A 13,513-nucleotide genomic window follows, 5' to 3' on the forward strand; every position below is an offset into this window, starting at 1 on the left:
CAGTGAATTCTCAGGAAGGGTCTGTTACATCGGCCTGGAGGCAGATTCCCAACCCCCATCTTTCAGCATGCTTCACATACCTAAGATAACACTGTAACTTTGAAACAAAAAAAGAGGGACAAAGTTTTCAAATCTTGAAACTCAGAAGCCTTTGAACAGTGTGGCAGGGTTCAAGAAAACAAAGTTCTGTAATCACTGAACAAGTGGAGGCAAAAAGAATTAGGATAAATTAAGAGACTCAACTGACCACCTTGAACCCCACGCTCTTTGAGAATTTGGCTAGAGCCATGCAGCACACCAGTTGTACAAGTCATTCCACTTTCCTTTTTGTAAAATTCCCCAGCTGTTTCAATTTCTTGAAAATTTTCTTTAAAGCAAGATGAAGCAAGATCTGGCTCTGACGTCGCAAAACAGGAACTGAAAAAATATCTGGTTGTGTCAAATGAAGGGAAGTGTTGATTATTGTGACTTGCTCAGTGATCATGTTACCTAGTTACCCCAGTTTGAGATGTTTCACTAAGGAATATTGCCACAGAAATGGCTTTCAGAATACATTAGTGGGAGCAATAGTACGGCTTAGAATTTGGGCCAAGATTCGGGGCCTTGTGTCTGGTCACCCTCCCTCCATCCCTCCTCTTTGGTGTGTACTTGTATAGAACTCCTTTCTTCATAATATAATGTTGCTGCCTCTGGTAGAGATGGTGAAAGCACAAAAATGTTTGCACTATTAGCATTTGGTGCTCAGAGATTAAAACCAATATGCATACCTCACATTTGCACATTTTCATAGTAATTCTAAGGTGTCAGGAAATACCAGATAGTTTCTGAAACTGACTTAACTTATTCTGAGCTCCTTTTTGGCAGAGGTATGGTAAAAGTACTGAAACATTAATTTGTACTGCAAACCATATTAAAAACCTTAACACTGGTTATTTCTTTTAGCTCCTTCAACTCAAAAAATTGAGACAGGAAGTTGAACCCTCGTACTTCAACATTATATCAACACTTGATGACTAACAAAATATTGGGACAGATTTTTGCTTCTTAAATTAAAATGTACAGGTACTCCCAAGTACAAGAATAACACATTTAATTAAAAGCCCAACATCACTAATTTGAATGAAAGGAGTTTTTCTGAAGGGAACTGTCCTGTGCTCTAAGGCAAATGAGCTTTATGGGGCTGCATTTACTTAATTCACCTACACTTATTTGTTCAGCTGACTTCCCTAAAAGGCTGGCCCTAAGAGGGGGAAGGAAGACAGGCAACGTTTAGAAAACACCCATACCACACCTTGTATTTGAATAAAAGATTTATTATTTTCTTCTCAGGAAAAACAGGAAGTTAGGGAAACACTACATTTTACAGCCCACATTTAATTTGTAGTTGGTCCTAATCCTAACTGGTACAGCTGTCAACAGTGTTGGCTGTTTAACCAGAATCAAGGTGTTAACCCGACTGAATGTTACATGGACAACACTAGAGGACTGAAGGTTTTTCCCTGAGAGAAGCATAAGACAGAAGTTGCTGAGACAGCCATCTTTCCAAGCAGCTCCTCCTTTTTCCATTTGGGAGGATCTGCCTGAAGTATGTAGCTAGTCAGCACTGAGAAAGTGCCTCCTCTCCCTACAAAACCATCCACCCTTCCCCAAAGTATTTAACTAAGATCCTCATCATTTCAGCAGTCACACCCAGTAAATTGGGAAGTGGGGCCCCTAAATGCCACCAACTTATATCTATGCACTTATTTCCACAACTGGATATGGGGAGACGGGCTTTTCAGTCATCTGAATCAGATCTCAAGATTAATGAAAAACTACATAAAGTGCTTTTAGGTCCCTAGAGACAGACATGATATAAATAACTGGTTTATGATCAAGAACGATAAATACATAGGCAAAAATAGCTCTAGCTACGTGACCTTATGGCTCGGAGATGGGCAGGCAAGGCATTCTTCCCTATTACATTCTTAGTCATTTTATTCATGCCTATTTTTATCTGGAGTCCACAGACTAAAGGTCATGTTCTAAGGCTGAAGCTTTCAAATGACAACCTTTTTTTCTCAGTTTAACCAGTAGTCTTTATAGCACTCTGTACTTATTTCTGTAATTTTAAGCAAGCATACGCAAATTCAAAGGAATCCAGACAAAGTCACATAAGATATTCTCCCCTCCTCTGGAAATTCTTAAGGGGACTTTTGAAACTTCTCCTCAAAAGGTAAAAAAAGAAACAAGTCCAAGAAAAAAGGACTCCTCCCACCTCATGACTATGACTGTTACTGCTACAGAATCTACTGTACTACCAAGGATAAAACTCATGAAGGATGAAGGTCTGTGGATTCCTGTAGGGGAGGGGGGGGTTACTTAGTTTCCTAGTGCCCAAAATTACATAAGCTAGAGTTCAGGGATGGCAGGGTGAAAGATGTAAGAATTGATTTAAATATCTGTAGAGGGAGCAGAACAAGCAGCAAATATTTCAAAGGAAAAATAAGAAACAAATGTTAAGTTCAATAGAATGAGTCTTAAATCCAAAGAGATGCCAATGCAAAAATTTAAAACAAAGTTTGGGAATCACTTAGAAATTAAGTATTTGCTTTATTGACATACTAGGCTTAGACTTGCATTTAACAAGCCAGCCTAAAATAGCACCATGGTTATACTATAGCCTGCTTTTCCAAGCCATCATTTTACAACTTGTTAAGCAAACAAGGGATCAAATGTCTCTCATCCACCTGATGTGGTCTTTTTATACACATACTGCTATCAAGTCCAATTTGGAACAGCTGAATATCTTTTTAAAAGCTTTGCAGATGAGCTCATGAACACAAATTTCACCAGCTAGGTCAAACAGAAGGAACTTGAACAAGTTGTTGCCCAATCAGAGCTCATTATTTATAAATCATTGGCCTGCCCCTGCCCCTTAAAAAAACCACACCTTCTGACTCAATTATTGAAAATCTATATGTAACAAAGTGAAAGGATTTCTATTTCTCATTTTTTCAACTCAGGTTTAAAAAAAAATAGCAAAGCCCTAAAAGGAATACTTACCAAAATCAGACAGGAAAATTAAAAGCCTGTATAGTTGTGAGTCAGAATTGTTCCATTACAACCAGATTGAATACAATTACATCGATTGGTTATGTATACAATCTAGAATTGAACAGGACAAAGTTTAGAATAGAAAAGTTGTAAGAAATAGATTCATAACTACAGAATTCAAAAGGATACGAAAAAACTAATGAAATTCAAGACGCCTGGCCTTTACATTTCAAAGAAATAGACTTTCTGTAAAAATATATACAATTTTTACAGACAAATACATTTACAAGTTGGTTTTATCTTTAAAAAATTGAGGACATTTCACACTGTAACTGCAGTTATTGAGCCTTAAGTCAAGTATTCTTGGACATCACAAGGCTAATAAACTCAAACGAAGCCAAAGTAGAACAGGTGTAAGACCTGAGCACTTGGATAGTCTTCAAGAAGCATACCTGGGAAAGCTAATTCTAGAGAGGAAAAAGCTTTCCTTCACACTCTGTTGGACAGTATCGAGGCTTCTAGTCATAGTTCTGTTGTAGCTTAAATCCACTTTACACAGTTCACTGACATTGTTAGTGCTTCTCTTTTAACACAACAGAAAGTTAATGAATTCACTGGGTCTATTTAATGAACTCTATATGACTAGCCTGGCTACTGGCCACTCTCTTCTAGACAAGGATATCAAGTCTCTCCACACTACCATCTTCACTACATCTAAAAGTCCTCCTCCGTGGCCTCCCCAGTTTGCCTCTTGCTGAAACTGAACTTTGCTTCTTTCAGACAGAGACTCTTTGAGGGGGACAACTTCCCCCCCATTATTTATTCTTGTTGGCCATAATCCTCTTGCCACTTGCTGTTGTACATTGCGTGGAGTCCAACTTCATAAATACATTGACTTCATAGCACACGGATGTGGATTTGGTGCCTGGAGTCAGTAAAGAGTCAATTACTTCACTTATAAGGCTATCTTATTAGATATGCCAAACCAGCTCCTACTCCAGCAACACCTGCAAAAGCCAGCAGCACATTTCTGATGCCGCCTTCTAGGTCCTCTACGTGGAAGAACTCCACAAACCCATCCTAGAAAACAAAAGAGAAAAACACATTTTCAAGTATGGGGGTTTCCACTTACAAAGAAAAGATAAACTAAGGCCCGCCTCTATGCAAGGATGAACCAATATTAAACTCCAGCTGCAAAAAGACACAACATGTGTCTTTTTGGGGGGGTATGTGTTGAGGAATGTCTTTTACTACTATCCCCGGGTGATTCTTACTGCTTCATAATTTGAATCCACTGCTGTGAAGAGTATTCAGCTGAATTACAATAAGCTAAAGGCTCTACCAAAAGCAAAAGACTCAACATCAAGTAAAAAGAAAAAAAAAGGCCTACAGGAAACAAGGATTTGATGAAACAAATCAAGTCAGTCACACCACTACCTCTATGGACCCACTACTTACATCAACATCAAGCAGACAGAGGCCCATAAATTGAAACGTGAAAACTGAATTGTACATCATAAAAATCTTTAGCTATCCCCAGTTTCTCTATAAAATCCTCCATTCTATTTCCACTCCAAGGCCCCTCTTCAACTTTAAAACAAACTTACCCAGCCTCTTTGTTTGACTAGCCAGTCTCGTTTTGTCCTTACGAGAACATCTGTGATGCTTTCTGCTAATGGTTCAATGCAGCTTTCTTGGTTTATACTCTTCAAGTGTTTAGCCACAAAGGCACCAAAAGAAACGAGAGTCACAATCCTGCCCCAGTTTGTTACTCCGTCACTAAAAACATGAACCATCACTCGAGACAAAGATTTGACGTCGTCTTCATTTTTGATGTCCAGTTTCCGAAGCATACCTGAGAGGAAGAAAAGCATGCGGGTTCTCACGGCCTCCTTTGTCTAAGCCAGAGCACGATTCGCCTGCCCACCCACGGCGGGGAAATCGCTATTTGGGCTCTGCAGAACTCAGGCCGACCCCATTTGAAAACTGACATCCCACCCTTTCCGGCCTTTGAACAGCGCTATTTCCAAAAGAATCGAGTGGGCGGAAACAATGACTCATGGCCAGAATATTCTGGTTTCGGAACTAGGATGAGAGTCGTTTCAACACTGACCCGTCTCGGTTTCCAGCCAAGTGAGTAGGCTGAGAGACGACAAAAGACAGTGCGGCCTCCGTGGCGACCCCCTTACCTTGGAAGGCCGTCTCGTGGTTACGCTGCACACCGTCCCCGACCCGCCGAAGGGTCTCCAACGCCTTCCGGCTGACGGCCGCAGACCCGCCCATTGGCTTCGCGTCCTTGGCGCCAGTGGCCTGTTCCCTAAGGTACCGAGAGATAATCTCCAGCGACTGCCGGTACAACTCGTCCTCCTCCTCCTCCTCTGTTGGGGGCGGCGTGGAGGGCAGTGAGCCACCCGTAACGGAGCCATTACTGGCCTCCTCGACCAGCTCCAGCAAGGGCAGGACAGCCGGCCGCTTCCCGAGAGGCTCCGGCTCGTACCCGTCCAGCTCCTCTTCGGGCGACATGATGGCGTCGGCGGCCGGGGCTTCCATTTCTTCAGGCAGCGCAGCGCGGCGGGCAGGCGCGAACAGCCGCCTCACGGGGGTCGCGGTGACGCTAGGGCCCTCGGCGCCAATGGGCGAGGGCCGCGCGACCCTCCGGGGGTCGGGCGCCAGTGTGGCCGGGGGGCTCACGCCGGTGCTTCCGCCAATCACCGCTCCCGCTTCCCCTCCCCCTGCCTCTCGCCGCGCCGTGGCCTCCTTCCCCGCGGCCAGATGCCGCTCTCCCGGAGGGGAGGCGGTGCCGCCGCTGCCAGCCCCTAACCTGGCCCCCCCACAGTAGAGGTTGAGTCCAATTACTGCGTTTCTCTTGAGGCCAAACATCTCAAGCCTAAGTCTCCGTCGCCTGGCTGAGAAAAAGGGGATAGGCAGCGACCGACTCCTTACTTGAAGGAAGCGGAAGTAAGGAGTGAGAGAAGCGCTTCCCACCTCACGGTTTTAGGGCCGGTGTTACGTTGGAGGCGTCAAGAGCCTTCCCCCTTCAACAAAAAAAAGGGGCGGAAGCTTCTGGAGAGTTGCTCACCCACTGACCGGTCGGTTGCGAGGGGCGGGGCCTAGGGCGGAGCCCCTCGCGACCGGTTACGTAAGGGCGTCCCTCTGCGTCAAAGCTCGGGGTGGCACTCTTCCGGTGTGCGAGCTGCCTACTCAGGTGGCTGTCTTGGCTGCCCCGAGCTGTGTGACTTGTGCGAGCCTTCCCTTTGGTTATAAGCTGGAGGCTTTTCCCATATTGAAGACTTTACCTGGGAACCCCTCATTTAGGGGAGGGATGAGGCAGTTCCGCCTCTGATGGGGCACAACAGTTTTAGATAGCATGGGTGAATGAGGGCACTGTGGGGCACCTATACTTATTTTGCATGTTGGCAGCTGTCTCATTCTAACAATGTTTGGAAATGGGAAAGCTCCACTGACTGCTTTATAGAATCATGCAAATGTACTTTGACTAAATGAAATTGTCCCAGCTAAATTTTATGCCTGTCTGCTTACTAGCTTTTGCCTATTCCCCACCTTATGCCAGAGTTTCTGGTGCTATTTACATATAAACCTTACTTTATTGGACCACTTGAGACTCCTGACATTTTTTGGTTTTGCTTGTATTGGTAATAAGGTACGTTTGATTCTAGGGGTAAATCTCTTGAGGACAAGCAAGAGTCCAATTATATGCCATATATGTGAGTTAACATTAATTGAAGCAATCTCTTTTCGTCAAAACATCTGTAAAAATAATAATAGCTAAAATTCGAGCGCAAGGTATCTACTGATTGGATACCTTGCACTGATTGGCTGGTGCCAGGGCAAGGGGGTCATTAGTCAATGCAGCTGGTCCTGAGGTCCCTCCTTTGTCTGGTTTGCTGCTTTTCTGGGCCTGGAGCTCAAATGTGACTGGTGCCTAGACTATCTGATGCGGGTTAGAACCTCATTGTCCTGGGGGCTTAATGCTTAAGGGTTATTCTTTTGCCCCTTCTTCGTTCCCCTTCTAAGGGGGTCTAGGCCCCATGAGAAGCAACATGCCAGGGGAGGAGATGTCAGGGGATAGTCTGAACTGCATGACTAGCAAGGGGAAAGGTCAGTCAAAACCGGTATGACCAGCAATATGCTAGGACAGGAAAGATTACCCTGGGGGACAAGGTCCTTGTTTTCCCAGTTTTGCTTGTTGCTAGGTACCCAGTGCTTTCTTCCCTAGTGACCTTCTGTACCTGGCCTATGGTCCTTGCTCTGCCCCTAAGTGCCTACCACAAAAGGCTCAAAAATAAAGAAATAAAATTAGGATGCTATTGCAATATGATAGGCAAGAATTAATGGTGACCTATACTTGGGTTGTGGTAGTGAAAATGGAAACAATAACATGGAGAGATACTGTGGAACCAGGGTCTATAGGACTTGGTGACTAAAAGGACAAGAACAGAGTGTGACATTATCATAAAATAGACATACATATTAATTATTCTTTTATTCCTCAATCTGGTAGAGCAGAGGTTGTGTGTGTGTGTGTGTGTGTGTGTGTGTAGGGAGTGGTTTCTTAAGGTTCTATATTTAATTTCAGTTGTGGGCGGATTTCTACTCTGTTGATAGAAATTTCTAGAACTAATGGGGCATGCTGTTCTCTTCCTCTGAGGCTAATCTTTTGCCTTTCAGCTTTTTTCTAAGGTCTTCATACCCTACTCTTTCCTTTGTCCCCCACATATCAAAATTTTATTTACCTCAATAATGAAGAAATCAACAGGATGACAAAGCTTGCTCAATGAAGATATGAGAAATTGGAACTTATGTAGTCAATAGGGAAAGAAATGCTAAGAAGGATGCTAAATTAGGTACAAAAGCAGTTAATGTCCTATAGGGCAATAAACTATAACTTTTGGGGTTATCTTTAGTCGACTAGAAAAAAATCACTCTATTTTATTAGTTCTACACAGTATCCTCTAACTTTTGAGGGCTGTAAAACTTCTGGGTGCTAATCAAACAAAATTATAACTCCAAGATAATCTTTTGACCCTTGGGCTGACTTGACTTTAACATGCTCTAGCATGACATTGAAAGATCATGTAGTCATCATTTTGCCTTGTTTCTGAATGTGCCTAAAGAGCTCCCACCCCTCTGTGACCATAAATCTCTAAAGATTATCCTTTTTAAAAATGATTTTATTTATTTATTTTTAGAGAGGGGGAAGGGAGGGAGAAAGGAGAGAAACTTCAATGAGTTGCTTCTTGCACATTGGCAACCAAGGGACCTGGCTTGTAACCCAGGCATATGCCCTGACTGGGGATTGAATTGGCTACCTTTTGGTTTGCAGGATGATGCCCAATGCGATGAGTCACACTAGTCAGAGCTAAAGATTTTTTAAAAATATTTTATTTATTTATCTTTAGAGGGGAAGAGAAGGAGAGAGGGAGAGAAATATCGATGTATGGTTGCCTCTCATGTGTCCCCTGCTGGGAACTGGCCCGAAACCCAGGCATGTGCCCTGACCGGGAATCGAACGGAGATCCCTTGGTTCTCAGGCCCGCGCTCAATCCACTGAGTTACACCAGCCAGGGCAAGATTATTCTTTTTTTTAAAAAAATATTATTTATTTATTTATTTTTAGAGAGAGTTTAAGGGAAGGAGAAAGAATGGGAAAGAAACATTAATGTGTGGTTGCCTCTCATGTGTCCCCCACTGGGGACCTGGCCTGCAACCCAGGCATGTGCCCTGACTGGGAATCAAACCAGTGACCCTTTGCTTCACAGGCCCGTGCTCAATCCACTGAGCTACACCAGCCAGGCCAAGATTATTCTTGATGACACACTAAAAACGTTGATTTCATGTTTTTGTGTCAAAACCATTAATTGATATTCTTGGCCATTTCCTACACTTCTTACTGCATCTCATATTCTTTCATGCAGTGCCTCCAGCATCAGTATCTTCCTACCCTACCATCACAATACCATAATTATCATCTCTAGCTATAAAATCATAATTTCAGGCCCTAATTTTCATAAGTAACACTAGTATATAACTAGGGTTCAGTAGCCTCTTAGCAGGTGTGAAAGACATTGCTAACTGCCTTATCCAGTATTCATTCTTCTTCCTTTCTGACAGAACGCAGAATTGGCATGGTAGTTCCATAATGATCAGGAACTAATATTCCTTCTATTATGTGGTTCTGCTATCCTCATTCAAGATCTGAGATGGCTAACTTCACCCATGTGTTATCTGTGTTCCAATGAGAGGAAGGAGAAAAGGGAAGGCAAAGGGTACCTAACTTCCTTCAATGACACTTCCCATAAGTTGCATACCACTTTTGTTGATATCCTGTTAGCTACATGTAACTAATAGAAATTAGTTACATGGTCTCCTAGCTGCAAGGGAGGCTACAAAATAGTCTTTATTATGAGTGTCTGTGTGCCCAGCTAAAGAATGCAGACTCTGTTACTGTAGAAGGAAGCACAACCAACAATCTCTAGCACTATGAGCAAAACTATATGGAGAAAATTATAAAACTATTGAAACACATTAAAGAAAACCTAAATAGAGACATAAACCATGTTCACATATAATAAGACTCAGAATTGTAAAAATGTCAGTTCTCCTTCAAACTGATGTTATAAATTGAATACAATTCCAAATAAAGAACTGGATAAGTTGAGATTCTAAAACATACATTGAAGACAAAAAGCCCAAGCCTAATCAAGACACTCTTGAAAAAGAAGAAAATTAAAAGGAGCAACAATGAAGATATTAGCCATGCTGAACATTATGACTTAAAAGCCTATAGAAAAAAATACATTGTGATATTAGCAGGGATAGACAAATGGATCAATATAACAGAACAGAGAGCCCACAAATAGACTCATATGTATCTGGCAACTTGATAACAAAAACTGCATTGCAGATTGGTAGGAAAGATGGATTGCTCAATAATCCATGGAGCTAGGATAAAGGAATATTTATATGAAAAAATAAAACTGGATCTCTACCTCATACCATATATAAAAAATAAATTCCAGATGGATTAAAACTTAAAGACTGCATATAGGAGAGTATTTTATGAACTCGGGGTAGGAAAGAATTATTAAACAGCATATGAAAAGCAGTAACCATACAGGAAAAAAACCGACAATGTGATGACATGAAAATGAAAACAACATGTTTGGTGCCAAAATTAGACTTATGAGCAAAATACATAAGCATGGAGGAGGGAAGGATTAACTCTGCCTCGGGAGAAAGTAATTTTGAGGTGGGTCTTAAAGTGTGTTTGAGTGTTCACCAGGGCAAAATATTGTAAGCAGAGAGAATAGCCTATGGAAAAGTGCAGGGCCAAAACAGTATGGTGTATTCAAGGACACACTGGTGGTAACATACACAGTAGAGAGGGGCTTATGACATCACAGGCTTTGGAATCGAATCAACCAGCCCTACCTCTTACCAGTTCAGTCACTTGGGGCGTATGATTTAGTTTCTGAGTATGTTTGCTGACCTGTAAAGTGAGAGTATTCATACCTCTTGAAGTTGTAAGGATCTAAGACAGCAGTTTTCTAAGTGGGGTACAAAGACTCCTAGAGTCCCCAAAACTTTTGGGGGGTCCATCAGGTCAAAAGTATTTTCACAATACTAGATGTTATTTGCCTTTTTCACTGATCATGCAAAAGCAATGGGAATACAACTACTGATACCTTAGCATATATCAAGGCAATGGTACCAAACTGTACTAGTAGTCATTGTATTCTTTACTGCCACACACTTGAAATTTTTAAAAGGGTCCTTTTCATTTAAGAATGATCTTGATGAAACAGTAAAAATTGTTAATTTTATTAAACCTTGATTCTTGAGTGCATGGCTTTTAATATTCTGTTCAACAAAATGGTAAGTGCACATAAAGCACTTTTGTTTTATATCGAATGTGATTGTTGTCTCCAGGAAAAGCATTTGTGCAAGTATTTGAATTGTGAGCTGAATTCACTACGGTTTTTAAAATGAATCACTATTTTAACTTGACAGAATGACCAACAGTCAAAGTATGATTATTTAGATGTATTTGGCATTTTCTCAAAAATAAACAAGTGGGCCTGTCATTTAAAGGAAAACGACATATAGTATTCGTTGCCAATGATAACATATGAGATTTCAAGTGAAAATTATATTTTTGGAAAACTTGTATTTACTACAGTGAGCTGGCAGCTTCTCAACACTGAAAGATTTTGCTAATGGGATTGGTTGTGATTTGAATGAATGTAAGTATTTTTTATGATGGATAATGGGATATATTAACTTATGGAATATCTGTGTTACTGAGTAAACCAATATTTTCCAAATGACCAATATATGATATTTTAAAATCATGCTTGGGTAGAAGATTCATTCAAATTACAAGACAGACCAATGGGTTTTAATGTAACGATACAGAAAGTTCACTGATATGGTTTTTCAAACACCACATTCAATTATCCTTGAAAAAACTACCACTTGTCATGGTTTGGTAGACTGTCAAAGAAGAATATCCAAAATTATCTGAAAAAGGGAATTAAAACATCTTTTCTTTTTTCAATTATTTATCTGTATGAGGACAGATTTCTTCCAAATACTTCAGCCAAAACAGATAAAAAGGCATAAACAGATAAGAAAAATCAAGCTATTTTAATTAAATCAGGTATTATTTGCAAAAATATGAAACAATGATGCTTTTCTCACTATTTTTCCTTTTGAAAATGTCATTTATGTGTTTGGCTGGTATGGCTCAATGAATTGAGTGCCGACTTGAAAGCTAAAAGGTCGCTAGTGCGATTCTTGGTCAGGACACATGCCTGGGTTGCAGGCCAGGTCCCCAATTGTGGGTATGGGAGACGCAGCCAACTGATGTTTCTCTCTTTTCCCTTTCTCCCTCCCATCCCCTCTTTTTAAAAATAAATAAATAAAATCTTTAAAAAAATAAAAAGAAAATATCATTTGTACTAACTTGCAATTGGTTCACTAGTTTTTTAAAGAGAATTTTAATAAAAATTTATCTGAACCAAACTAATGACATGCTAGGAAGCAAGATCTCAAATGATCTCTATTATTGTATTTTGTTTTTAAGATTTTATTTATTTATTTTTAGAGAGAGGGGAAAGGAGGGAGAGAAACATCATGTGTGGTTGCCTCTCACTTCGCCCCCACTGGAGACCTGACCTGCAACCCAGGCATGTGTCCTGACTGGGAATTGAACTGGTGACCTTTTAGTTCACAGCCTGTGCTCCCTGTTATTGTTTTTAAATGAATTAATATTTTAAAAGTTTATCAGTTTTTGCCCTGGCTGGTGTGGCTCAGTGGAGTGAGCGCAGGCTTGAGAACCAAAGGGTCACTGGTTTGATTCCCAGTCAGGTCACATGCCTGGGCTGCAGGCCAGGTCCCCAACAAGAGGCACATGAGAGTCAACCACACATTGATGTTTCTCTCCCTCTCTTTCTCCCACCCTCCCCCTCTCTAAAATAAATAAAATCTTTAAAAAAGTAAAAGTTTATCTGTTTTAATTTCTAATTTAGTAAATATTTATAGATATAACCCACATAAACCTGAACTCTTTGGGGTCCTCAGTAATTTTTAAGAATACAAAGGGATCCTAAAACCAGAGTTCAAGAACTGCTCACTGGTCTGTGAGATTATATATATAAAATTTATCACAGGATCTGGCAAACAAACAGTAGCTGTTAATATGCAGTAGGAGCATTAGGAGAGTGAATGGTAGGAGCTAAGATTTTTTAGAAAGATTTTTATTTATTTTTAGAGGGGAAGGGAGGGAGAAAAACATCCATCGGCCGCCTGTTGTATACACTCCAACTGGGGACAGAAGCTGCACCCAGGCACATGCCCAGACTGGGAATTGAATCAGTGACTTTTGACTTTGCAGGACAATGCTCAACCAACTGAGCCACACCACTCAGGGCAGGAGCTAAGACTGAAGAGACAGTTTGGTGCCAGATTGACTGTGAGGTGCCTTGAGTGCCTCTGACAACACTGTAAGCAGGGCATGGCATGACTCAATTTTATATTTTAGTAATCCCAGTCTGAGAGCAGAATGCAGGTTGTGGGGGAGGCTGGCCCCTAGAAATCTTAGGGGGTTGTTGCAATTGTCTGGGAAAGATTTGACAAGGATTTGAATGAATGTATCAAGAATGGGAAAGGAGGAAATGACTTAGATTGAAGAAACATTTCCCAAGGCAGATTCAGCAGGACCCAATACCAAATGGATATGTGACATAAGAAACAAATCTAAGATAACTTCATGTTGTCCACAATGGGAGACTGGGTAACTAGTGATGCTCTTAATGACATAAGGGTATAGGTTTAGAAGATAAGAATATTGGGGATGCCCAGGCTGGTGTGGCTCAGTGGATTGAGGTCTGGCCTGTGAACTGAAAGGTTGCTGGTTTGATTCCCAGTCAGGGCATAAGCTAGGGTTGTGGGTCTG

The 13,513-nt window shown here is 41.3% G+C and overlaps 1 protein-coding gene across 2 annotated transcripts; it reads right to left on the minus strand.

The window, feature by feature from the left end:
• Positions 1 to 1,292: 1,292 nt before the first annotated feature.
• On the minus strand, positions 1,293 to 6,070 carry MCL1 (MCL1 apoptosis regulator, BCL2 family member). 2 transcript variants are annotated; one of them, XM_037125737.2, is made up of 3 exons: positions 5,226 to 6,054; positions 4,644 to 4,891; positions 1,293 to 4,116 (listed from the first exon to the last, which is right to left on the minus strand). In XM_037125737.2, exons 1-3 carry the CDS (start codon positions 5,914 to 5,916, stop codon positions 4,000 to 4,002), a joined length of 1,056 nt encoding a protein of 351 aa, XP_036981632.1. In that variant the 5' UTR covers positions 5,917 to 6,054; the 3' UTR covers positions 1,293 to 3,999. The 2 variants fall into 2 exon arrangements, with proteins under 2 accessions (XP_036981632.1, XP_036981638.1); XM_037125743.2 differs by lacking the exon at positions 4,644 to 4,891 and having other exon boundaries at positions 5,226 to 6,070.
• Positions 6,071 to 13,513: the final 7,443 nt, after the last annotated feature.

The sequence above is a fragment of the Artibeus jamaicensis genome, unplaced genomic scaffold (assembly GCF_021234435.1).
Source record: "Artibeus jamaicensis isolate MK-2021 breed Jamaican fruit bat unplaced genomic scaffold, CSHL_Jam_final contig_1715, whole genome shotgun sequence".
NCBI classification, from domain to species: Eukaryota; Metazoa; Chordata; class Mammalia; order Chiroptera; family Phyllostomidae; genus Artibeus; species Artibeus jamaicensis.

Excerpts from the sequence above, each read along its gene's own strand:
- MCL1 (XM_037125737.2), bottom strand. The coding sequence starts at position 5,916 with ATGTTTGGCCTCAAGAGAAACGCAGTAATTGGACTCAACCTCTACTGT. Across the intron at positions 4,892-5,225 it reads CCACGAGACGGCCTTCCAAG|GTATGCTTCGGAAACTGGAC; the intron begins GTAAGGGGGTCG and ends TCTTCCTCTCAG. Across the intron at positions 4,117-4,643 it reads TAGTCAAACAAAGAGGCTGG|GATGGGTTTGTGGAGTTCTT; the intron begins GTAAGTTTGTTT and ends TTTGTTTTCTAG.